The 26,839-nt window shown below is 41.7% G+C and overlaps 1 protein-coding gene across 19 annotated transcripts in view; it reads left to right on the plus strand.

The window, feature by feature from the left end:
* Nucleotides 1-26,839, plus strand: part of ptprsa (protein tyrosine phosphatase receptor type Sa) — a 220,110-nt gene that overhangs the window by 95,207 nt on the left and 98,064 nt on the right. For all 19 annotated transcript variants that reach the window (XM_069521829.1, XM_069521842.1, XM_069521828.1 and 16 more), the window contains 3 exons: nucleotides 1,384-1,616; nucleotides 17,444-17,589; nucleotides 20,036-20,177. In XM_069521829.1, the coding sequence (XP_069377930.1) occupies nucleotides 1,520-1,616; nucleotides 17,444-17,589; nucleotides 20,036-20,177 (385 nt within the window). In that variant the 5' untranslated portion in view covers nucleotides 1,384-1,519. The remainder of the gene's footprint in view (nucleotides 1-1,383; nucleotides 1,617-17,443; nucleotides 17,590-20,035; nucleotides 20,178-26,839) is intronic.

The raw sequence follows: 26,839 nt of genomic DNA on the forward strand, positions 1-26,839 counted from the left end.
AACTCCGAGTGGCTGTAAGTAGTTTGTTTAGTTCGAGTTCAATTTTATTTGAGCATTTCCTGTTGCAACAATCAAATTGATATGTTAAACTTTACAGAAGGTAAATGTTGTTTTAATGCCCTGTCAATAGTTTTATTATTAAAATGTATTCTTTGCACATGTACCTGGAACATGTTTCCAGTTTGTTACAGTTGCTCATCTTATTTTCTCAAATTCACATGTTCTTTTTAGAATGTTACTCGTAACTTATTTAAACTGAACCCTCACTGAACTTGCCAGCAAAGTGTTCTGGTCTGTTTTTTTCCACCGCATACTTTTTTGTTCCATTCTGCCACCATTTTGAATGCTGTCATTCAGCTAAGCTGCCACTGTGCTGCAACTCCACAGTTGCATTATTTACATCAAGGTCCAGATGATTGCAAAGAAGCAGACTGGCAAGGCAACGACGTAGATCCCCACAGAAATTAGGAGGAGGACACACAGAGGATGCAGAGAAGTGAGCTGGGTCCAGACAACAGAGGTGGCTGCAGGAATCTCACTTCTATCAGTGAGATCACTGGATACTCGATTGAAGAGCTAGTGGCCCTTAGTGAGGAGTCAGAGGAACTTCCCTGATTGTGGTGTTGTTTGTTTCAAAGAGACATGGTGACAGGGAGATACAAGATCCCATCACTAGCATTGACTCCTCTTTAGGGAAGAGTTGGTGGAGATGGTGCGGGAGAACACAACCCAGGTTGGCTCTTTTTCCTGTAGAGACGACTTCTACATCTGTGACTCCACACTGCAGATGTTTTATGAGTCTGTGGAGTGCCATGTTGAGTGTGCCTGACACCAACAGGCTATAAGAAAAATGATTCAGAGCTCCGGCTCAGTCCTGCGGGTGGAGTTGGACCCTCTCTGTGTAGTTGCGGAAAAGAGGACATTTGTAAAACTCTCCATCATGGACAGCCTATCCCACCCCCTCTACAGTGCTGCTTTGCCATAGAAGCATGTTCAGCCACAGAGTAAATGATCCAATCAGCACCATAGCAGGTCCTCCTTTCATGTGGCCATCCAGAAGTACCATTCTTCCCTTTTCTGTACATCTACATTATGCTGCATTACATTTTCATTCAGTTTACCTTTGCACTTTATATATTTTTTTACTCTAGATAACAACAGGTTTCTGCCTTGCACATTACTTTTTAATGGTAATAGTCATTTTTACTTCATATCAATTTCTGACGGGGATCATTTAGATTTTCTGATTCTGAAGCTACAGTGCAACAAAGAACTATGAAAGTGAATTTGGGTTTGTTGAATCACAGATTCATTGTCGTTGCATCACTTTGAAGTTGACGACAAAGAGATTCATGGTTTTTTTCCCCGTCTGTCTTTTCGCAGAGTGCCAAGCCGTCCTGCGTGAAGACCTCGACCTTCCCCGCGCAGTTGGGGCCTCGGCTCTTCGGCCAGGTCAAGGATCAGTCCCATTCCCACCCCTCCCTGCCCCCCACCCCCCCCCTCTCCTACTGGAGCCAAGATGGCCACCGACGGTGCCCCTCGCCTCTCCCTGCCACTCCTGCTGCCTGTCACCACTCTGCTGCTATCACTGCTGCTCACCAGCGCCCACGCCTTATGTAAGTATCAAGACACAAACTCGCTGTACATACCACTGATGGCCTCTATGGGTTCCTATGCTGCAGTGCCCTTTGAGGGGGTCATCATTCATATCAGCTACACCGGTCTGAGACAGGGAACTGTTGCAGATAGGTGGAGTATGGACGTGTAAAGAAGCTCTGTTTCCTCAGATGTGACAATGACACCACAATGTTGAGAGACAGGTTTTAATTTAAGGCATTTATCTTATAATGCTTGAGCTCAAGGGGACCAGAACATGTAGCTGCAGACGCATCAGTCGTCAAACAGATTGAACATTTTACTTCAGTTTGTTACCCAGACAATTCTCACAATCAGGGACATCTGAAAATATTTAAAGTTCATTCACGATGTTTGTCTGTATAAATCTTACTCAATAACTTCCCATGTTAGCAACAGAGGGACGTCAGTAGTCTCTTATCCCACCCTGTCAACTCCTGCTTAGGATTTGTTCTGCACCATTTCCCCGTTAAGATGGGCTTAGAGCAGCATTAGGGAGACAAAACAAAGAGGAGGCTCGGCAGAGAAGTAGAACGAGAGTGATGGTGAGGTGGGGAGGCTCCCCCATGGGTTTCATTGTTTGTAAATCCTGCGTGTGTGTGTGTTAAGGGATTTTATACTGTACGTATGAAGTGGTAAAGGTGCAAGTCTGTGAATCATCGTGGATATGTGTGTGTCAGTGCCAAGTTCATGCTTGTTTGTTTGCACATCTGTTCACTGATCCAACACTGCACACACATTATTTTTGGAGAAGCAGGGCTGTGACAGCGTCTCATTCTGATTGGATATAATCTCGTTGTACCCCACCTCTCTGCCTATGTCCCTGTAAACAAAAGAAATCTGGTTGGATAAATTAAACACATAAGTAGTTCTTGGTCAAGTTTCTTCATATACGACTTCAATAACACGCTACAGCCTTTGTGCTAAAGTTATTTACACTTTATGTGCAAACAAATTAGCAAAACACATGCAGATATTAGTTTTATTCAGGCGTAAGTAAACAGAAAAATTTGAGTTCTGCAAAAATATAATTAAAGGAGATTTAACCGAGAGGACCTGAGCTAAATTTTTAAGTCAAAGAATAGAAATAACTGTAAAAATTCCATTTGAAATTCAACTTCCAGTCAGATATTTTCATGCCTTTTGTTTCACAGTCTATCTGCCACAACAATATTTTGGGTGAAGTTGAGTTGCACTTCATTTTCCTGTCGGTTTTACTTAATGATCAAGATAAATCACATTTTTCGCCTCGTTACCTTGTTCTGTTTTTGCCCCCTCCCTCGTTTCTTTCGTTCCATGAATGTATGCTCAGAGGATTGCGATAACTTGGAGAGGACTTGATTTTCCTCATGTTGCTACAGAGCTGTCTACTTTTGATTGCATGGTGGTTTGAGTGTCTGGAAGCATAATTTGAGTGTCTTTCAGCTCAGCCAACTGAAAACATCTAAAACTGCGCTCCGACACGTCAAACAGACGTCTTTGTTCTCTTTCTTTTTTTGTCTTTTACGCTCATTTAAAAATTAAGGAAAAGCAAAGGTGAAGAAGCTGCTCCTCTTAACATGTTGCGTATTGAGACATATCCTCATCTTCACTTAACTCACCCACTATGTTAAGTTTTTCTCCTGCGCTTGAATTTATTCACGGCCGGTGTTTGCTCACCCTGGTTTAAAGACATTCATGGCAATCTGTTTTTTATCTTTGATGGAGATTAGCTTTCCTTCTCCCTCCCTCCCTCTCTCTCTCTCTCACACACACAAACATACAGTACAATACACTAACAGCGGGGTTCTCTCCCCATCTGTCAGCTTCTACCTCTCTTTGTCTGCGCTGCCTGTGGATATGAACGCTGTTTTTGTCGAGCTCTCTCACCGTGTCTATGCTATTATTCACTCGTTTTTATTTTTTATTTTCTTTTTGTTTTTTTTCTTACCCCCCCATCCCTCCTGACCACACACACATTCACACACAAGCTCTCTCTCTTTCCTTTTTGTCATCCCTTTTTGGGGCCACACAGTGATGCAGTTGCCTCACCACTATTTATGGAAGTATATGCACACACTCATCTTCTAGCTGTCTGTGATTGTGTTTTACACATACGCGCGCACACACACACACACACAGCCACACACACACAGCCACACACACACAGCCACACAGCCTAGTGGTGCAGTTGTCCAATTATATTCACTCCCACCTGGTGGAGGGGTGTGGGGTGTGGGCCAAGACACCAACCCCCACATTGTATCAACTCTCTCTCTCTCTCTCTCTCTCTCTCATTCTCTGTCTCTCTCTCTCCCTCCCTCTCTCTCTCTCTCATGCAGACACCCACACACAGTGGATGCCACTTTTTCTTTTTTGCAGAAATGCCCAGCTGAAAGCATGATGTCATCCCTTCCACTCACTTCCCTCCCTGTCTCTCTCTCACTCTCTCTCTCTGCCCTTCATTCCTTTCCTTTCACACTCATAAATCACAGTGAGAAGGAGACATTTTTAATCAAAAGAGAAAGAAAGATGGCTCAATAAATCCCACCACCCCAACCTCAATAATGCCTGCATGGCTCCCTGTTTGCGTGTTTGTGAATGCCCATATTTGTCAGCATGTTTGCATGAAATGTGTGTGCACATACACACAGGTGTGTGAGGTGTGATGCAGAATTATTCTCATGTGTGGAGTGTCACATGAGCTTTGTCATTGACGGTGATAGCATATTGATGAGCAGGTTGTAGATCTACAATGTGTGTTGTATACAGAAAAAGAAGAAGATGGCCGTGTTGTGGCGCTGTGCATGAGAGTCCTGTTTTATTGCCCCAAAATATTTGCAATGGTTTTTAAAGTGGAAACAAAGTCAAGTATTTATAGAATGTATGCAAAATTTGAAGGCAAAGTTGCTTTTCAGTCATGTTCCAAGGGGAAAAAACATCAAATCACCCACAATAACTCAAGCAAGCCTCGGCTTCAGCAGCTCTGGTATTAACAAATCTCATTATGACACATTGTGTTCTGTTGTCGACCTGTTGGGGTTTGTCAGTGTTGTAAGAAGAAACAGTATGTTGGAAAATAAATACCGTCCTATTGTTCCCTGATTATTTTTCTTATTGCCTCATCTTTGAATAGGCTGAAGTTTATATTTTCATCACTCAAGAGAAACTTAGTAATTTTTTGTTAGATATAAACTTGCTGTTGGGGTTTGTGGATGAGGAGACAGCATTATATACAGTACATCGTCATTTTTTCTGTCCCTTCACCTCCTCACTTTTACTCCTGCTTTCTTTGAGCCTTTTAAAGTCCTCAACAGTACCATTCCTGGCAAAGCCCTCTTAATAGTAATTGGCCAGAACTCATTGTGATGAGGTGAGAGTGTTCAATTATTCATATTCCTTTGAAGCTGCCAATTGGAAAAAAAATGAACCCCCTTAGTGAAGCTGTTATTTTTTTGTTCATATTACCTTTATCTGCGTCTGTCTTCCCTCCTTGTTTCTCTCCATTGCTCCTTTGTCTTTCATTCCACCTCATTCACTCCTCATCCTTTCAAATTATATTCAAGCCAACATGGTCAAGTAAGTTCTGTCATTTTGAATTGTATGTAAACCCTGCTGTTGCACGCTCAGCCCTATGCTTTGCTCTTCACACTGTTTTGTTCTCTCCCAAATTAGGAGGAAATAAGTACATTTTTAATTGTGTTAAAGGCATGAATACATGTTGGAAGTCTCCTGTCGGTATGTCTGTACTTTTAAGTTGAATTCTCAAAGATGCAAGTAAATGTACAAATCAACAGCATTATGAGTAAAGCACATAGATATTAGTAGCAAAATGTCATTAAAGTATTCAGGTAAAAGTATTGGTTTGGTCCCTCTGGAGCTATTTTTAAATTTTTGATATACAGTTTTAAATACAAGGACACCAGATAAATCTGAGGGAAGACGGTGATTACTGAGAGGAAAAATCTGTCTTGAATATTCTATCTGTAATTTTTACTTTTTGGCAAGACGAATGAACATTTATTGATATTGTGAAAAGTTTATATAAATATGAATTATAGTGAAGTAGAAAGTACGGTTCAAGTATGAATACCTCAAAACTGCACTTAAATACATGAGGAAATATAGTTTATTTTAGAACATTTATTTTAGTGCTGCACAATTCATCTTTCCTCTTAGGTCTCCTTTAGCCAGACTTCAAACCATGTGTGAACTTGTTGCATTCTTCGTGTGTGAGCTCCAGGTGCACTGTCCTGGCCCGCTGGAAATATACTACTATTTATGATACAAGACGTGTGAACATTGTTGACATGTATCCGCCCTATTGAAGAGATTTACACCGCAGAGAGAGGAAACAATTAATCAACAGTGCTGCTCTCACCCATATGGCTGATTACCTACATACAGCAGATGCCATCCGCCATTGAATTCGCTCAGAAGGATAAAATATTGTGGCTGCAGCATCAGAGGAAAAGCATTTGTCTTTTTGAAGTGCTCCTCTGAATGCATGGCTTTGGTCAGCACTATTGATCAATATCGTTCAAAGCTGGCAGCCATGGATGATGCTTGTATATTTCTCATTCTCTCTTCAGTAACATGCTTCAGTAGTTTATGTGATGTTATATGAACTCAGTTTGACAGAACAATACGAGTGATTGAAGGGCATGAACATTTCATCCCGTGATAAATGCCACACACCATCACGGTGGCTTTAAAATGTAAAATGTCTCCACTCCAGTGCTACAATAAGAAAATTTCGATCTTCGAATGTGTTGTGCTGCTAATTTTTCAGACTTTTTTTTGACTGTGCAGGTGGAGACTTTTCCTTCTGCATAGCTTTACATGGATTTTAATGGAGAGGAAAGTGTGTGCTTTCACTTTTTGTTGTCTCCAGTTCCTTTACTCTCTTGCCCTCTGTTTTGATCAGACCTAAAACACCTTCGGCAATCGGAGGTGTCCTCTTCATTTAACGAGCCAACAAGTGTCAATTGCCTCAAGTGAATCTCTAAATGACACAAAATTGTTCTGAGGCCATTTTGAAACACACACTCGAGCTTAATTTCCTTCCAATCTCTCTGAGGAATGGAGTCCTTTATTTCCAGTGGACTGAAAGACATTAAGTATCCTTTGCTTTTTTCCCTTAGCCTTCAACAATGGTTTCAATGGGACCAATTTGTCCATATTACAAGTGTGCTACTCTGTTAGAAGTACAGCTTCACTGTGACAGCAGTGTGGTTGGGCAAAGTTTTTCACCTCTGGCTACTAACACTCCAGAACTCATTTTATACTGGGTTCCCACATCCTGCCACAAGTCCCTCATGGACTGCAAAGCCTGAGCCCTATACGAGTTTGCTTTTAAGGGCAGTCGACATAACATGGTGCAGTGCATGATGCAACAGGGAAGGGTTTGCATGAAAACAACTTATTTTTACTCTTCATCTGAGACTTGAAGTCTTTGTTTTCCTCAAACATGTGAATAAAAATCCCAATGAAGAGTCTTACTTTTATTTCTTGGCAGTAGAAATCAATTGTCCTACAAACTTGCTTTTAAGTATGGCCTTTCCCTCCCCTTCTATCAAGATGTTATCACTTCTAACATGAAATGTCTCCATAAAAGTTTGATTGTATTCACTCTCATTAAAATAAAATAACCTCATCTTGCCTCTTTATTAATTTGCTGAAAGGAGAATAAGATTTTAAGACTTCCATTTGAGGTTATGAAAAAGACAATCTTCCACTGTGGACAACTGGCTATACAGCACAGTCTCTTTGTGAATCATCACATCCACTACTGCTTGGCACCTTAGCTGCTCCAAGAGCAAATCCCAATTAGCCTTTCTCCCTTAAATTTTAATTGGAAAAGCAACTGTTCCATTAACCCTTAAGCTTGCTCAGCCAGAGTAACACAGGGATGGAGCCTGACCTGGAAGCTCCTGTGTGGAATATGGCTGCAGCTGAGATTAGGTGAGACAGTAATATATTTTTTTCAACCTGAGTAGCAGCGGCTGCAGGCTTATTTAAAACCCCCGCTCAGACCATTTCAGACATTCACACCTCACCAACACAACCACCGTGTTACATGGTTGTCCTCCCCAGCATCACTATTATGAGTCTCTAAGTGCACTGCACAAGATAACCTTGGCAGCACTTGAGAAGAGATGGAAAAAGCCTTATTTTTCATTTTGAATACAGATATATATGTTTATAAACAGGTGCTGATAGATTTAGCATGTGATGCAGACCTTTAAATGGATAACTGAAGAAATCCTGTCAAAGATCAAAATCCTCACCTCTTTTGTTCCAAATAGCCCATCAGCCCAAATCTATCTCTTTTTTTCCATTTTCCGGCGTGGTTAAAAAAAATTTTTTTGCAGCAGTCTTTTGCTCTTAGTTGCCACTGATTACGTGTCAAAACCCACCAGACAAGACAAAGCAAGATGGGTTCAGAGTAAAGGCTTGGTTTCCATAGCGATGGCACTTGCCCAGGCAGCCTGTGAGAATTGATCCTGATTGATGGGGCTCGGTTGTTTAGGCCTGGAGGGTGTGTGTGTGTGAGAGGGGGACAGAGATTATTTGTGTGTGTCTCTGTTTGCAAGTGTGTGTGTGTGTGGGTGAGATCGTTCATGCATAGACTTGAATCCACTTTTTCCTGAGTCTGTCACATGTGTCTGTCCATCCATCCATCCATCCATCCATCTGTCTGTCTCTCTGTCCCTCTGCTCAGTGTGTATGTGCTGATACAGGCTGGTAAGGTTTTAAGTCAGGTCCAGGACTGACGGAGAGTGGCTCTAGCAGCTTGGCGACCTGCTGAGTCTCATGGACAGCTGTACTGTCTTGTACAGATAGTGCTAGCTCGTAAATCTCCACACTTCAGAGGTCCACATGGCTGTTGTCCATCGTCAGCATCACCTTTCTGCACTGCTCGTCTGCTTGCATCCGTTGCATGTTAGAGACACGATCAACATGCCCACTTACTTGCTCTCAGGACTTGTCTCACTAGTTTCTCACTCAAACATTTTCCACACATAGTACCGGAGGTCTGACAGGAGAATTTTAGTAAAATGTCCATGTTTCTATCAGACACAGTGCAACATGAAATTTAAAGGTGACTCCACTTCATACCAAGTCAAAGAAAAGTCCTTGGCCGAGATGCCAACTCCACTTTATGTTCATTGGTTGTTTTCTTCTTGACAGTTTGTGTCCCCGTGTGTGTCATGCGTCTGCTGTTTGGCTAATATGAAAATTAAGTTTAATCTCAATCAGGATCAGCTTCAGTTAATCAACCTCTTTAAATTAGTAGCACGCAGTGGTTCATATTGGTCCCCATCCACTTTGTAAACACTCAGTTTAAAAAGCTACACAACAGCATATAATCATAGCTCGGCAGTGAGTTGACTAAATCGGGACACTTTCAACCGCACTTATCCAGAGCAACTCAAAATTTACAATATAAAGAAATGTTATCCTCATCTACATCTCAACCTTGCTAACACTCACTTCACTGACTACCCTATGCTCCCATAGGGTGAAGTGAGTGTAAGTAGAAGGTGGAATTAGTTTACTCTCCTCTAATGGCACCACATGTTCTTTTCAGACGTTGGTTTAAAAAAAAAAAAGAAGGACTGTGTCCTGTGAAAGATACCTATTTGTAGCAAGATGGATTTCAAGTGCCCTTTCCCCAATTTGCTGCCTTTCTCTGCAAATCACTAAAAGGCCCTGCGTCATTCTGTCTCCCACTTTGCTAATTCAGAGGATAATGGGTCCTATTTATGACCCGAGAAGCTTTTCTCCATCAAATAATGTATTAGTCATAAAGCCAGTCCCCTTCCTCCCCTAACAGTCCCCCCACCAAACGACAACAGTAAAGTACTGTAAATTGAGCCGTCTCATATTCACACACCCACCTCCCACTCTCCACCACTTTATAATCACAGTGCTGGTATATTCTCTCTTATCACGTCCAACAAAGGTAGTGGTCAGGAGCCGGCGGCTTCTGTATGAGCTAAATAAGTGACTGTATGCACAGTGTGAGTTTTTTATCAGCCGCTCGCTGCTCATGTTTGGCGTGGATCTGTTCTATTCTCAGAGCCTGGTGAAGATAGTTGGGCCCCCGTTGCTCAGACCATGTCCCCCTGCCAGGCAGATAAAGACGGGTCTTGTGTGCTTATCTTGGTAGTGCTGCACCTCAATCCCATTGAGTGAAGCTCGGGGAAAGAGAGAGTTAGGTGGAAGGGACAAATAGCCACTGCAGGTGCAGTGTCCTTTCAATGTCATCTCTGGTTACATATATGTTATGTTACTATAGATGGGTTTTATAGACCTTTATACAAGGTACCTTAAAGTAAAAGAAGTGTACATTTTTAGAAGACGTGACAGTGGTGGGAATCAAACTGCAGTATTTATGTGCCCTGTGTACTGCACAAACAGAAAGCAGAGAGCAGTATTTACTTATATTTTATTCATGAAAAAAGAAAGATTTCCTGGGTTTTTCACATATAACTTGTATGTGTTTGACTTAGCAATAAAAGTAAAGTAGAAGTTCTATATAAATGCCAAATCTGTCTGATGGTTGGAGAGCCAACCTTTTACCGTGATGTCAAGCAAGTATGAAACATTTTTTTGGTATCACTTTAAATAAACCGTAACCGTGGCAAAGTAACTTTTTTTTAATCCCTGAGGTTTGGAGGACACTGATCACCCACCAACACCTGCAACCTGAACCCACTGGACTGTAGTAGCTATCGCATGGTGTCAACGACCCAATGCATACAGTGCTTTATCGTCTATTTTACTCTAAATGGAACAATAATTTACTAAATGAATATATTTATTCATATACATGAATAAAATGTTTCTAAAGTTAGTAATCAAACGAGAAGTATTTTTGCAACCAGTGGATTTGCCCTCTGTTGGACATTTGAGGGAATACAGCTTGTAGGTACTTCCTGATTGGCCTCACTTTCTGCACCCATATGCTTAAACCATTTTTTTAATTCAGTCTATGGTTTTTCAGGAACTTAGTGGTAATGCTGTGTCACTAAAGTGTTCTACCAAACATATTGTTTAACAGGAGCTGTTCTGAGATAATGGTTTCTTGGACAGTGATAAAGGAGATCCCTTCATTTTATATGGTCAAGTTTTTGCCATGTGATTTTTTTTTTACCAGAGACTGAAATGATGATAAAGTGATGATGATTGCAGAGAAAGTCCTTCAACTTTGAAGTAACCCTAACCTTAAAATCCCCACACGGCAAAGTGTGTCAACTTCATTTGTACAAGTGGTACAGACTGAACCACTTAAATTCAAACATTGTGCAAAAGCTTATCTGTTGATAATGTGGTGCGATCTGTGTCATCACTCATTACCTCAGGTTTTAAAAGCAGTTTAAGCCTCTGCACCACTCAACATCTTCTACCTTGCAATTACTGGCGACGTGGTTAGGTTCAAATTTCAGAAAACGAAAGGTTCAAAGTCAACAGTAACTGGCAGCAGAGGCCCAGAGGCACACAGTTGAGGGAAATTGAAAAAAAGGTTAATTATGCTCTTCAGAGTTCACACAATCACACACAGCATACCTGAAGTGATTGCACTATAATAGACATTTGCCAGTGGTGGAGGGTTGTTTAATGGCCCTAAAACACAGGCAAACACATTCAACACATATGCACACACTGTACTGTATTTACCAATCACACAAAAACAGAAGCACAAAAAATACATCCCTGTACCTTTTTTTCTCACCATTCACCGTATATCATCTTAATCACACGCAACCATTTGTTTGTTATACTCCTTACAAAACTTCATCTTCAGTCTGAGTGAATAAAACCTGATATCTTTACCCTTTAAGATATCTGGAACAATTTGTCATTCAAGTGTCTAAAAATTACTAGACCCATGTCACATATTTAGTTGACTTGTGTATTTGCATAATCCAAAACGTTTCCAACAATGTGTAAACCCAGAGAAATCCATACGATTATTCAAGGTGACTGGACGTTTAATTTTGTTCGCCTTTTAATTGCGTCACATCCGGTTTACCCGTGGCTTCGTCCGTCTCTTCTATAACTTTGGGAGGAAAAACACACTGCTAGCTAGTTAACCAGTTAGCTGTTATGATGGTCACGATTCTTCACTGCTATTTGCTGTGTAACATGAATAAAACCTCCAATACACAACCTCATCCGTGAACATGATTTGCACCTGAGTCACGTCAGGTAGATGTTCATCGGCAATGGTGGAGACAACTCCCATGATCCCTAGTGGCCGAAGTTCCATATTGTATGTTTAAAGTTAAAAAATGCTGATGATGCTCACACAATAATAAACTCAGTCCTGAATACTCTTGAAAATAGAGCAGAAATATACATAACACTAAAAGGTTGTTGTGTTTTAGAAAGCAAAAGATAGTGTGCATTGCATGAAAGTGGTTAATCATGTTAATCATGATACAGCAGGACAGAAACATGTCTAAACACTATTTGTATAATTCTATGGCCCGCAGGAATGTCTACAGAAATTCACTTTTAGACACGCATCTGTTTGAACCATGAAGATCAGAGATTTAACCTATGACATCAGTGGCATATCCATCCATCCATTATCTATACCGCCTATCCATTCAGGGTCACGGCGGGGGCTGGAGCCAATCCCAGCTGACATTGGGCAAGGGCAGTCTCAGAATCAGAATCAGAATCAGAAGTACTTTATTAATCCCCGTAGGGAAATTAAAAAAACATATAATATCACATAAGAATATTTAAAATGTTGGGGAATAGGTGTTCTGTAGGCCACTGAGAGGCACGTCTCCCATGTCACACACAACGCTAATGTCTTCCCCATGGCTTCGACCTCTGTACAGCTGTAAATACTGCATCACAGCTGGCGTGCTGGGTCAGGAGAGGCATTTCCGACACAGAACAGACAGTGAAAAGTTTCATTTATAGCCATGGAAGCCTTTTCTAAATGCATATAGGCAGAATGAATGAAGCTCTAAGTAAACATCTTCTATTGTTTGTAGATGGAAGCAGAAGAAATGAGATTTGATACGCTAGGAAAATGCCTCTTATCTATTTAACAAATAATTCATGTGACTCTTTGTATTAAAAACTTCAAACAACAAGAAAGTAGAGCAAAAGAGAACATTTATTTATCTTTCTGGTTGAATATTCAGCACTCTCCGGTCCGTCCTCACCCCTCACATCCTCTCCTCCAGTCCCCCGGACCCCCTGTCATCTTCTGTCCTCTGCTCTTTTGACCACTGACCTCACCACCTGCACTCCCTCTCCCTCTTGGCCCCAACTGTCTCATTCTTGTTCATTTCATACATTTTTACCTGCAAACCTCTCACTTAAAACCTCACCGATGTGATGTTGAAAACTACATCTAGTACATAATAAAAAAAACTTCTGAATATGTCAGGAGTCAAATTCAGACTGACATGCCGGCAAGAACATTTATTGTACATCTCTCTCATCTTATGAAGCCAAAGAAAGAGAGAGAGAGAGGAGAGGGAGAGAAGGAAACTGGGTGGAAATGTCGAACAGTCCAGCTCGGGGGGAAAAACGAATCAAAGAGCGCTGGCCTTCAGCAGAACCACTGCCACAGGCCTGCTCTGTGTAAATCCCTCCTCTGTCTCGACAGAGGGCACATTGTAAGGGGAGGTCAAATGCAGAGGAGCTAAGTTGTGTAAAGCTGTCTATTGCAGTTTCAGAATGGAAATTGAAAGTATAAAATGCCAAAAGGATTTATTGTATACACCAGATAAAGTAAGTCTGTTCCATGATGCTGGAGAAAAACTGCAGCGCTTATACCATTCTACAACCAACCTACAAGCTTTACATTATGTGTATATAGATATTGATGTATGTATATGTAATATGTTTTCTTAAGAAACCTGTTCCCTGTGCGTTTGGGAATGCATCATCCTCATGGGTCCCTTATACAGATGAAGAGTAGAATTTAAAGAGGGCTCAGAAATATCAATCTGTATGCTTTCATGTGACCATCAGGCGGCCAGGAATCAATATTTTCAACATTAAAATGATTGCCAACAGCACACCTTCTTCTTATAAAAGTAGAGAAGTTTAATCCCTACCCATTGGCTGATTTATTTTGCTCAGTGTGTGGTCTGTCGATGTCCAATACTCCCAGCCTGTCAGATAACCTTTTATCATCATGATGATGGTTTTTTTAGGGATGGGCAATATGATAAAGTTTTTCAATTGACCACTGTCCAACAAGCTATATATATGTGTCTAATCTTTGGTAACGGGCTAAACAACTGTCTGACACTTCAATGAGGTATGTCTCTGCTTGCAAACAGGTGGGGGTGAAATATGTGATCGGGATACACAACTGAACACAGTTTTTGATGCAGCTCTCAATTATAAATTATGACTTGACTTTGCTTTCCGGCACCAATCGATTGGAAAGAACCACTTAAAATGGCTTAATTGTCAATCAGTCACTGCCCTGTTTTGTGCAAGATTGAAAAAACATGCATAATGTGGCAGACCTGGCAGGAAAAACAAATTGTTGACTGGGCATTGATTTACCTCTACACAACAACACAGGCAACAGTCTGAGTCCTGTCAACAACAGCGTGGCCTAGCTGCACTACGGACTTACAACTCTGTTAGTGATTAATGATTTTTAAAACATTAAATTGGAACATTTTGGGCCCTGTGGCTGCAGCCTACAGCGCACACTGATTCACTAAAATCATGGCATAAATCAGGACATGAATGAATGAACTTTGCGTGCTCGCATTACGTATGCAACAGAACAGCCGAATCAAACCAGGATACTACGCCATGTAGGCACGAAACCCAGTAATGGTGAAGGTTGTGTCTGTAGCAGATGAGGTTCAGAACATCCTGCACAGATAGCAAAATGCAGCGTCTGCCTGAATTGAGTAAACTAACCAGTCTCTGAACGATATTTTTTTGCAAGAGAGTAAGCGTGCAGAAAAGTTTTACAGGATTACTCTGTTCAGCGCCGCTGCCTGTGATGGCCTGATATGAGCCTGAGAAGAGGTCACATTGCAAATCCTACTAGCATGAATGCTATTCTCAGTGGGGGATTTTCCATTCATCAATCCGGCTAGAATTGCTTTTTTTTTTTGAGAAACACCTAATATCTATAATCCATTAAATTTAGGCTACAGCCAGTCTGACTCAGGACATGACTCAGGGCATGACTCAGGATGTGGGCAGGCACAGGAGACCCAGTGGGTAGGCCCAAACCTACAATGCCAAGCCAATGCTTTCAGGAGTGTGGCCCAACTCAATCTGCCAGGTCCTTTTAGCTCTCACTTTGAACTAGGCTTTCAAGGTTCCATTCCATCCATTGTCTACACTGTTTATCCTCAATCCGTCAACATTGAGTGAGAGGTGGGAGTACACCCTGGACAGGTTTCTATGCTGATATACAGAGACAAACAACCATTCACTGTCACATTCACACCTACGGTCAATTCAGAGTCTCCAATTAACCTAACCCCCAGTCTGCATGTCTTTGGACTGTGGGAGGAAGCTGTAGTACCCACGCAGACACGGGGAGAACAAACTCCACCCAGCCGAACCGGGATTTTGACAGTGAATCTTCTTGCCGTTAGATGACCTACCGGCTTTAAATGTTAATTAGATTTTAAAAAAACAAGAAAAAGAACTGATATACCGGTCTGACCCAGACAGTTTTATTCACATATACCATGAAGGTAACACTTGCATGCACAAGTCTTATAATACCATGTTCAAGCTTTTGCATGGATGGTCCCAGTATCATTAGCCTTGTAGTAAGTGTCATGTTTTACCCTTTTAGCTTCACATACACCAAACTACACAAGAACGAGATGATAAAATAATCAAAGCAAGATAACAGCTCGTCTGTGGCTGCTAGCGTGAAACATAATATTACAGCAGCAGTGTTATTTATTTGACAGCATTTTTTATCTCTGTCTGATCACGGGTGGTGTAATGAGCACATTCTCTTACTTTCAGCAATAATCTTGCATTCGTAGACGTCTAAGCTTGTAAAATCAAGGTTGAATCTGTCTTCCCATTGGCACACACTCATGTAGGAGCATGTTTTGGTGTTGGTAAGGATGTGTGTAACCGCTCATCATTTAGCGAACCCATTGTACTTGAGAGAAAAAAATGGAAAAATTTGAAACCAGCTCTCGAGATTAAATAACCATTGACTAGTTAAGTTGGGGGGGCGGTTAGTTTGTTTATGTTGTTGTAATATTTGCATCAGAAATATTTTGGTTGTTCGTTGGGGGCGGCGAGATTAACATTGCATGCAGTGCCTTGGTTTTCCCGAGGCGTTACACTCATGCTTCTCCTTTTCCCTTCCCTTGTCTTACACAATTTCTCCTTGCCTCGTTCCATCTAAAGTACCCACTCTCTATCTCCCTTTACCCGATAATGAATGCAGGAATTCTCCTTCATATATGTGTTTTGCTCAGCCTGGAGAGTGGTGTCGGCCCATGGTCCCTTAATTATTAATTTGACGCTATGTGCTGGCCGTTTGATCATCCACACATTTCTGTATGATTCAGATTTAACGAGTTCCCCAAGAGACTATGTTTTCTTTCTCTCTCCTTATTTCTATCAGGCTTGTTGTCTTTAACTACTGCAACCAAGTGAAAAGAAAAAAAAACCTGAGCACCAAAAGCACCAAAATTACTAACGTTTGAAGTACAGATTAACCACAGGTCTCAGTCCTGTGAGAGTATAATTTTTAGCGGTATTCTCATTTCCTCACTTTCGAATGCATTAATGCAATTCATCGTCTTATTCTGAGGGTTTGTTATGAAACTGCTTGTGTCCAGACTCCATTTCCCTACAGTGCCATATTTTTTAATCTACTAGCCATCAGCACTTTGGCACAACATCCACGTATAAACTCTCAAGTCATGATTTACACACAGAACTACACAGCATTAAAAAAAGGAGGTACCAGTGGAGGACAGGCACAGTCATTTTAATTCAATACGAGATTGCACCGCAGGGGGTAATTTGCATTGACAGCATGGCCCAGTTAAAGATGCTGAAACGGGTTCAGTCACCACAATGGCCATCAAATCCAAACTGTCCTCAGTGCGGGACACATGGGATTCGATGATGATAAGTCTCCATCTTTCCAGAGTGTCTCATCAATCCACCCACTATCTGTCTGACTGTCTATCCTGTCAATCTGTCAAGGTATCTATTTTGTCTCTATCCAAAACTCAAACTGGCTCCTCTCTGCTGTGATAAATACATTAAGACACTAGAATAGCACTTAGTTAAGCATAGTGTTCTGCCAAGGCCCAACAGTCCACTTAAATTCAATCAAATCGCACCAAATTGTACTCACTCATGGATATTGTTCCCCTAAATTAATTTAATTTAGATCAATGCATAAAACATCTCATTTCGCAATGTGAAGGAAAAGTAGAAAACATTCCTGGACCCACCACCTGATCGGTATCAAAATTAAATGTGTTCTTCCCTGAGCCATACCACATCCTTCTGCCACGTTTCATTATAATCCATCATGTAGTTTTTGCGTAATCATCATGAATAACAAACGAACACAGACAAAAACACAACATCCTAAATAGAAGTAGCTACAGAATCACATTGTTGTGTTTACTGTATGTGTGTGCATATACATGCACTCAAATTGGAATGTGGACGTCTAGACTTGGGTTGATGTAATAACACTAATTTCAGCTTGAGAGGAGCAAAGCGGTGACATTCCTCTTAAACTAAGTGCTAATTGCTCATCTTCTCCCTCTCTTTTTTTTCCCCCTCTCTCCTCGTCTTCCTCACTCTTCAGCACCACCACGGTTCACTAAAGTTCCCGTCGACCAGATTGGCGTCTCAGGGGGCGTGGTTTCCTTTGTTTGCCAGGCGACAGGCGACCCCAAGCCCCGGGTGAGCTGGAACAAGAAAGGCAAGAAGGTCAACTCGCAGCGCATAGAGGTGAGTTCATCACTTTATGGTTAGCAACAGGTTGTTTGTGTTACTGCACATCATGTGACAAGAGACTAAGGGATAAGAGGAAAATGTAATATATCAGCATATATTTATCTTAGACAATTCTTGGCAGTTAAGGTCTCTAAAAATGTTGTATTCCAAAGTTAATTTCGTAAAATCATAAAATAAAGGAAATTAAATTGTTCTTAAAGTTTACATTTTACACGTAAGTGTTAAAGTTGCTGTTGCTCTAAAAATCATGGTAAACTCTATTTGGAATTCTTTTGATATTTTGAATAGGTTTCCTTACTGAAGATCGAAGACTATCACTGTTCTTTAACAATTTCTTTTAAACTGTGCAGAATTACAGCTGCTGCCTGTCATTCATTTTGACTTGTGTTGCAGGACCTTGAACCTGCTCACAAAAGTGACATGCAAAAATGTTTGTTTGGGGCGAATTAAGTGTGAATGAAGGAGACACCATTCTTTCATGATAGTGAAGCTGTTATTTTTTATAAAAATTGGAGGAATTGTTGTTCACTGCTCACACTTGATCCAGAGCCACATTAATTCACATCACACAGTTAACCCTGCAGAGTCCTAGCTAAAGCATGAAGTTGAAATGATTTACTCTTTTTAAACTTGGCCCACACATGCTCTTTTTCATCACAGCTCAGCTCCACATTCACATTACAAGCGCAGCCTTCTGTTGCAATTTGGTTCCCACACAGTCTTTTTTAAAAGTGTGTTTCCGTTTGCTTTGCTCACCCACAGTTTTCACAAATAGTCGTGGACAACAGCTACCAATCTTTTCATAGACGTGCTTGTGTTAACCTCTAAGTGATGTGCGGGTCCACCATTAGCTGTAGCTGACGGCCAGTAATGCAATTCAGAGCTCTCTCATTCCTCTGACTCTGCTGTTGTCACATTCTTGTTTCGTGCAGCTCTGTCTGTGTGAATGTGTCTTTCTGTGTGTTATTCATGATGTTTGTTGTTTAGATCTCAGCAGGCGTCCCAGATGACATCTCTAAAAGTCTTGATTGATGCTCAGTGTCTCTTAATTAAAAAGTTGCTTTTGTTAAGGATGATGGCAGCGCACAGATAGATGCACACACACACGCACACACACACACACACACACACACACACACACACACACACACACACACACACACACACACACACATGCACACGCACACACACTGCAACATGAACACACCACAGGGGAGGAGGCTAAAAAGCAAAAAATGACAACAACATCAACAGGGGGAAAAGCAGCATCTCGACGGAGGACAAAATAAAAGACAAGTAGTGTTTGTACGTTCTCTTCCCTTGCATGCTAAGTGGGAAACAAAGCCAAGGGCGTGAAGCAGCCCGCCAGAACGGACGCTTCTTTTCCTCCGTTTAGCATGAAATAAAAAATTTGTAAAGGGGTTTTGAAGTTGTTATGATTTTTTTTTCCTGTTCTACCCTCTAGACAGCTGCTTTGATATCGATCGTGATGCCGTGCTCTGCAGTGTTTTTAGCCTAATTAACAGCTCAGCTCTGAGATGTGCAGCAGGGGAGCAGCGGGGCTGCTCAAGACTTGTACTTGTATCTCAAAATCACGCTTTGCTCAGAGATCTCAACAGTGAACCCTTCTTCGAGATGGTGTAAGCTCCTCTGAGGAGGGATGGTTGTTGGAAGAGTTTTGCAGTGAGACTGACAGACGGGCTGACCATCATCTCTAACACTTGATCCATCTAAAATTATGGCAATAAGCCTACGGAATGTCTGTGTTAAAGGAAAGGGGTAACTGGTCCAGTCATCCCACCATTTAAATTCCACTCATTTGCCAAGTCTTGAGGTTCAGCTTCTTGCTGCAGGGCACATGGCTGTTGATGTGTTAGTTTTCAAAGAGATCAAAAGTCTCAAAATATGTCAGTGGCCAGTTTCTGAAACAATGTCAGAACTAATCTAATGTCAGTCTCAGCCACTGACGTCACAGGTCACTATTAAAGTAGCTCTGCTGTTTGTAGTGAGGACACTGTTGAAATGGATTTTGATTGAATTCAAGAAATTGAGTTAATGACAAGTCCAAACTATTTTCAGCAAGATTTGAAAAAGACTCTTCAAAGGCCTTTACAAAGAAGGAAATGCAGAATTATAGATAAAAACTCAGTTAAGCACATACCTCGGCCAAGGCCCAACAGTCCAATTAAATTTAATCAAGCTACATCAATTTGATTTGAGATGTCAGTCCCTTAAACATGGACGATTTCTTTCATCAAGATACATAAATCATTGGGAAATTATGAAAATGTAAACAAAAATGCCAATGGGCATATAGGACCAAAGGTGATAAAGCAGAAACACAGTACCTTTCCATTCAAGGATATCTTGTTATAACTCATGCTAATACTCACCTACACTTTAGGCAGTCTAACCTAACCCTATTACTTAACCCCCACAGACCATCGAGTTTGACGAGGCTGCCGGCGCTGTACTCAGAATCCAGCCTCTGCGGGCGCCGCGTGATGAGAACATCTACGAATGCGTGGCTGAGAACAGCGAGGGCGAGATCACCGTCAATGCCAAGCTGTCCATCATCCGAGGTGAGTGCTGCATTATGAAACAATGTGCAGGGTAGTAACCACAAGATGAATCATTAAAGTGCAAATCAAGACGCTCCTCAGGTTTTATTAATGGTGACTTGAGTTTTTGAACTGCAGTTGCCAGGAAGTGAGGGCTGCACCATGAAACCTTTTACTTAAAATGTTCTATTACTAATATTTCTATTCTATATAAATCGATCAGTTTAAAGATAACTTCATGCAATATCTTCCTTTTTTTTCTTTGACCCTTTTATCAGAATGCTCAAGCTAAATCATTAGTGTTTGCCACAAGCCAAATTAATTCATGTGAAAATGTGTGTGTGTGTGTGGAGGATTATTTCAGGCGCACTGCACCGCCCTGAAATGAATCATATTCACTCAGAACAGATGGACTGTGTGAAGGCTGTTTATCAAGGGTTCATCAGTTTGATGCCACTAATCAACTGTCCATTCATGTACGAGCTGGACCTCTGTTTGCCCGTGATGAAAACCCAAAGAATGAAAAATGCTTGCATATACAGTCAGGGCACAGCAAGTGAGAGCTGTGTCTGCACACACACACACACACGCACACAAACAGGTGTCAAATCACAAAATTGGATGAGATGTGTCGATGAAATCAATGATGGTTGAACTTTGCGGACCTTTACTGAGATTCTCCTGGAGGTGCTGGTTTATTCTCAGCAAAGATATTACATCATTTGTTTAGCTGGAGCGTAGAGGTCACGGCGGACTCTATCAGAGGCGAGCAAGCATGTGGTCACACTCTCCCGCGTCCTTTTCTCTCCGTCTACTTGTCTGTCTGCCTCACACACACACACACACACACACACACACACACACACTCAGAGTCTTCTCTCTTCTCTTCTGTTCTCTCCTGCCACCATCTGCCATGTTTCCAGGGTTGGATGAAGCTGAGCTATCGCTGACTGGCTGGCAGCACACGAGCTAGGCCTTCCTGGCTGTCAGATGCATGCTGCAGCAGGGTTTGGAAGCCTGGCCCAGCATCCTGGTTTAGTTATTGTTAGCAACAAACCCCCTCACTCTGGGAACATGCTGGTGGGTGCTAGGGGAGGTGTGAGTGGTGCAGGTGTCCTTCAAAACTTGATATACATATTGAGACAATGGCACGTATATATTGAAACGACATGTATGTTCACATATGTCACAATTTCACTTCTCTGCCTGGAGTGATACACGTTAGAGTGTCGGTACCTGATCTTTTTTTTATCTACATGCTGTGACGTCCAGAAAGTCTTTCACAAAGAAACAGCGGTCACACAGACAGACTGAAAAAACATGGTGAACAAGCGGACCACATTAACAACTACAAGCACAGGCATGTACATGTCAGCATGTGCAGTTGTGTGAACACAGCTGTGTGAAAGAGCACAAGGCAAATGCAGGGTGGTCCAGAGGAGCAGGCGTAAAATAAAAAGATATTGGAAACAGCTTGATGAGGTTTCCTCGAGAGCCCAGAGGAAGACAGCCGCTCTCTTGCCCAGGCAAGACCCAACACTGAAGGAGGGATGAGAGAGTGATGATGGGGGTTGAAGGTGCAACATGAGCGCCAAAGGAAGAGAGCAATAGTTTCTCTCAGTTTTCCATCTTTAATGAGGTCGGGGCCCGCTGCATTAACCTGACAGCGTTGGGGAGGAGACAGGAAAAGATACAGGCAGAAAAGTGGAGAGTGAGATTGAAGAGAGATGAAGTTTAATTCACAGAAAACATGGAAAGTGAAACTGGGAGAAAAAGAATGAGGGTCAATGGAGAGAGAGAATGCAAATAGAGATGTAAGTGGAGCAAACCAGAGGAACAAATAAAAAAAAAAGAAAAGTTGGCAACAGATGAAAGCAGACAACAGGGGGTGTTGCGGACGATTGGCATTGTAGAACAGGTGAGGAGGACAATAGGCAAACATGGGCTCTTGGAACAGGGGCAAAGGATTATGGGATATGGGACAAGGCACCAGGGACACATCTGCAGTAAACAGAGGGTTTGTGGTCTGGGATGTGGAGAGGCAGAAAATGGGTCGCCACGGTGGGTGACTTGGCCGGAAAGCCGTGGCACACACTTGCAAGAAAAGCCAGCTGCATACACACGCACAACCCACAGATTCATGTTGACAAATACAAACAAACACAAGGTATAACATGTATTTACACAAACATGCATCACTTATACATCGCAGTAAGGAATCCATGGATGTTTATGGGTTAACAAAGGGTCATGAGAGTCACTGAACACATAAATGGCTGTGGAATACTTTACAGCAGACTGAATGCATCAGTTGTCAGCTCTCTCACACACACACACTCACACATTGCATTGCTTGTCTGCATTGGTAAATATGTGCATTAGTTCAGCAAATACATATATATTTACTGGCTAGAACTAGAATGGCGCTGAACAGAGCACATAGTGCCGCCAAGGCCAATTATTCTCATTACATTCAATTGAGCGGCATCAAATTCAACACACTCAATAGGCGTGATTTTTATTATTCCCTTGGGCGAAAATGTAAAGAAATTCTACCAATGTCAAAGAAAGAGATTAAAAGAAAACCCTGTACACACCCTGGAATTTGTAAGCACATCAGAATTCTGTGTCCCTGACACGTAAGCGCATCATTCCACCAAGTTTTGTGGAAATCCTTCAAACGAACAGGGGTGAAAACATAACCTCCGTGGCGAAGGTAATTAATCAACTCAGACATTTATTCATACAAAAAAAGCAGACTGACCTTTGACCCAATCTTCCTAGTTTTTTTTATACTGTACTGTGACCCCTCCTCTCCCTCTGTTTGTGTGTGATTGTATGTCTATGGTGCGTGTGTTGGTGGCGATGGCAGGGTGCCTTTAGCATCGTCTGTGACACCTCCTTGGCTGTTGCTTCACTGCCTCAGCTGAATACCTAAGATGGGGGCCATCTGGCTGCACTAAGATTTGCACACAGTCCTCTGGGAGTCCTTGGAGAGGGACTGACAAGTGTATAAAGCGTACTCTTGAGATCTGACACAACTTACAGCTTTTTTTTTTTTTATCACATTCGGTTTTTAGGAAATGCTTGTATTTTTCAGGCAAGTGTTTAGAGTGCCAACAGGAAGGCAGCGTTGCCACTGGGATACTGTCAGCTCATGCTGTTGAGATGACATCATGGGGTGTTACCCCGGTTTGTGTGCTTGTCTTTTTGACGGCTGCAGTGTTTAGCCCTGCCATTACTGTTGCAAATAGATTCTCCCCCGAGGCAACCTGAGGAGGAAAAACTGTGATTGATGAGATTTGGTCTGCTGCTCTCTTTTATTTTTTAAATGTTGTGAGAGTTGTCAATATGATGTGTCTATCATGGTGTTTGGGGAACCCATCAAAATGATCGTAGTAAGGCAGAGCAGCTCTCGAGGCAGAAATAATCAGGTTGGTGCAGTTCAAGCTCGTGGTGACGCCATGGAGCTGTAATTTTATTTTTTTGAAGTTACATTCACTTAAATCTCTGAAACGTTTGAACTAGAAGTTAGCAGAGAGTCACCTTTGATACACACACACACACACACACACACACACACACACACACACACAGTGCATGCAATTCAGCTCTCAGGTCTGGCCTTACATATGAATGCTTGCCGCATAACACCAGACCCATCCATGACCTCTTTTTGCAGCTGTGCACTGACACACACACACACACACACACACACACACACACACAAAACCTGATTATCTTTGTTTGCCACTCCCAACCAGGTGAAACAAATCAAACCCATCTTCTCTCTCTCTCTCTCTCTCTCTCTCTCTCTCTCTCTCTCCAAAACCGATCCAATCATCCTGCTCTCTGCTGGTGTGTGAGTTTGCCAAGTTACAAAGCCTGGTTTTCATCCTCAGCACCCTACCTTTCCCTCCTCCTTTTTTTCTCATGAAAGCTTCTTGTTTGTTCAAAAAAGCCAAATTTCAAGTATAAGCTAAAATAAACATGTAAAAAGAATGTCTATCAGGGTGTTTATGACATGGGTCGTTGCTGTTACTTTGCATTGGTTGGGAAAGAGAACATATTAATCAGTGCCATTTGCTAGTTTTAAGTAAACTGGAAACTCCACTCGTCTGACACAGAGCAACACTGTGCTGGTCAGGTCAGTGCAACCACTATTACCCAGAGGGCAGTGGGGCTTAGTGTGTCTACTGTTTGATCAGGGCTTTCTTTTAATTGCCATCTGTTTTGTGAGGACACTGGTTGTTGTGAATTTTATTGAATCAGGCTCTATGAATCATGGGAGAAGGGTTGAGAAATGGTGGAAGTCATGATCATGAATATGAAGCAAAGGCAAAATGATGAGATAGAGGAAAAAGTGAGCAGAAGAAGAACTGGCTCCTGCTTTTCATGGCCAGTCAACCATTTTCTGTATCTTCTGACACAGTATCACTACTATTACATCCAAGGCTCTCTCCTCTTGTCCTCCCTGCAGTTGTTCTCTCTCTCTGTGTCTCTACTTGTCCTCTTTCATTGTGTTTCAGTGGGTGTGAGAGAGAAGGTGCTGCCTGCTGCAGTGGACAGCTGTGTATGGTGATTTATCACTTGTGCGTACAGTCTTTCAGTGATGCGACTATTTCTCCATCACATTTTAAGCAAAATAATATAAATTCAGATACACTGTGTAGGATGGAGAACTAAAGACCATGCTATATAATAATTGTTTGCATTGCATTATATTTTTAGGTATAAAAGTACTCGAGTGATGAATAAGCTGTAATGAAAAATACACAAGCAAAATTGAATCAGTCATAGCACCAGGTATTAGCTGAAATACAATTATAATCCGTTCTGAACGTTATTTGCAATAAAATGTGATAAATGTGAGATTTCCTTTTGTGTATGATGCAATCTGACTTCAAAAGAGATTTGTGTTTTGAAAGTCAGAGCCTGAGCTAAGACAGAGAGCAACGAACAGATGAGAGATGATAGGAATATAGAAAGAGAGAAAAAATATTTTTTCCTTGCTGTTTATTTCATCAGTATTCCCTGTATGTTTCAAAAAGGCTCCAGCTCAAAAACACATTTAGATTTGTGAAATATTCCCCTCGGGTTTCATCCCTGACCCCTTGGGTTTTTTATAACCTCTTAAAACTACAGTTTACATTTTCTGATAAATGCTGGGGTGTTAAAGAGAAAGAAAAAAACACAAAGTTTCTCTTCTTTTGCAATATTTCTTTGACTTTTAGTCTTTGCATTTTTTCCTCTTGTCTTTTCTCGCTAATATGGTGCCGAAGGGTAATGCTTTATTTATTTCTTTTTTTGAGTTTATTTAGAGAAAAAGGTGAGTCCAGGGCATCTGGGAAGGCATGATGAAAAATTAATAAGACACGGTGAAACATGAACAGGTGTGTGTGTGTGTGTGTGTGTGTGTGTGTGTGTGTGTTGTGGGATTTTAATGAAAGAAGGAGAGAAATAGTTTGTTTCCTCATATGTGTGTGTGTGTAAGTATGCATGGGTGACAGCTGAGTGTGTTCATGCGTTTGTGTGTGTGTGTGTGTGCGCGCGCTGTGGAGAGTGGGAGACAAAGCTAAGAGGGAGCAAGCCAGGCGGTAGGCAGGCAGTGGCTGCACTGTAATGAGACAGTGAAAAAGTGGCAGTATCAGCAACAGATCTGGCTGCTTTTCTTTTTCTTTTCTCCCTTCCTGTCTGTCTGCCGCTGCGGTAACCTCCGCCCTCTTCCACTAGCCTCCAACACCTGAAGAAAGAGCTCAAAATATATGCAGAAAGGAGTGGCAGGAGGGTGAGTAGAAAAGCAAAGGAGAAAAAATATATTTATTTGAAAAACCAGAATAAGGAAATGGCTGAAGAAGAAATAATAAAATGCACATATCTTGAGGCTATTATTACTAAAGAAGGGCAGTGGTGGAGACGGGCTTTATACTTGTAGCCTTGAGAGAGAATGTAGAAAGCATTCAGAGTCTTACACGACATGGTTGAAATATTGACATCTCCCACATTGAAGTGCATCTCAGCTGTAAGTGTTCTCCTGGTATACTTTCCACAGTTTCCATTTTTTTTGACTAGCCAGCGCAGCATTATTAAACATGCTATTCAGAGAGAAGTGGCCACAACACCTACACACATGCCAGAGATAAAGAGGAGAATGCACACGTTTTTTTCAAGGAAGCCTAAAACCCCCTGACACACATCATTTGAGTTTAAAGTCCACACTGCGCCATTGCTGTGTGCTCTCTGAGTTGTTTTTGACATCTGCATTATATCAAGGTTGTCCCTGATCAGCCGGTCAATTCTTATTCCCAAGCAGCGCTCACAGCTTCCACCAGTAAATGATACATTTTGTTGGGTGCTGTTAAGATCTACACCCATCAGTGGAGGTTACCTGTTCACGGTGAACCCATTTCTGCATGAGGCTCCTGTTCGCAGGTCTCAATTCTAGCAATTTTTGCACTTGCAAATGATAAACCATAGGGTCTCTCTATGTGTGCATGATCACAAAAATGTGGTTTGTATTTGGCTCCTACATTTGAAGAGAATAACAAGTGCAGCACATTTTGTGCTTTGTTCTGTGCCAATGAGGTGCTACTCCTCGCTGTGTTAGGATTCTCTAGTTGTTATTGGTCTATGGGAGAGGTCAGGCTTTGCACAAACAACAAATCAATAGTCAAATGTTGACC

The sequence above is a fragment of the Paralichthys olivaceus genome, chromosome 3 (genome assembly GCF_024713975.1).
Source record: "Paralichthys olivaceus isolate ysfri-2021 chromosome 3, ASM2471397v2, whole genome shotgun sequence".
In the NCBI taxonomy this organism is placed as follows: Eukaryota; Metazoa; Chordata; class Actinopteri; order Pleuronectiformes; family Paralichthyidae; genus Paralichthys; species Paralichthys olivaceus.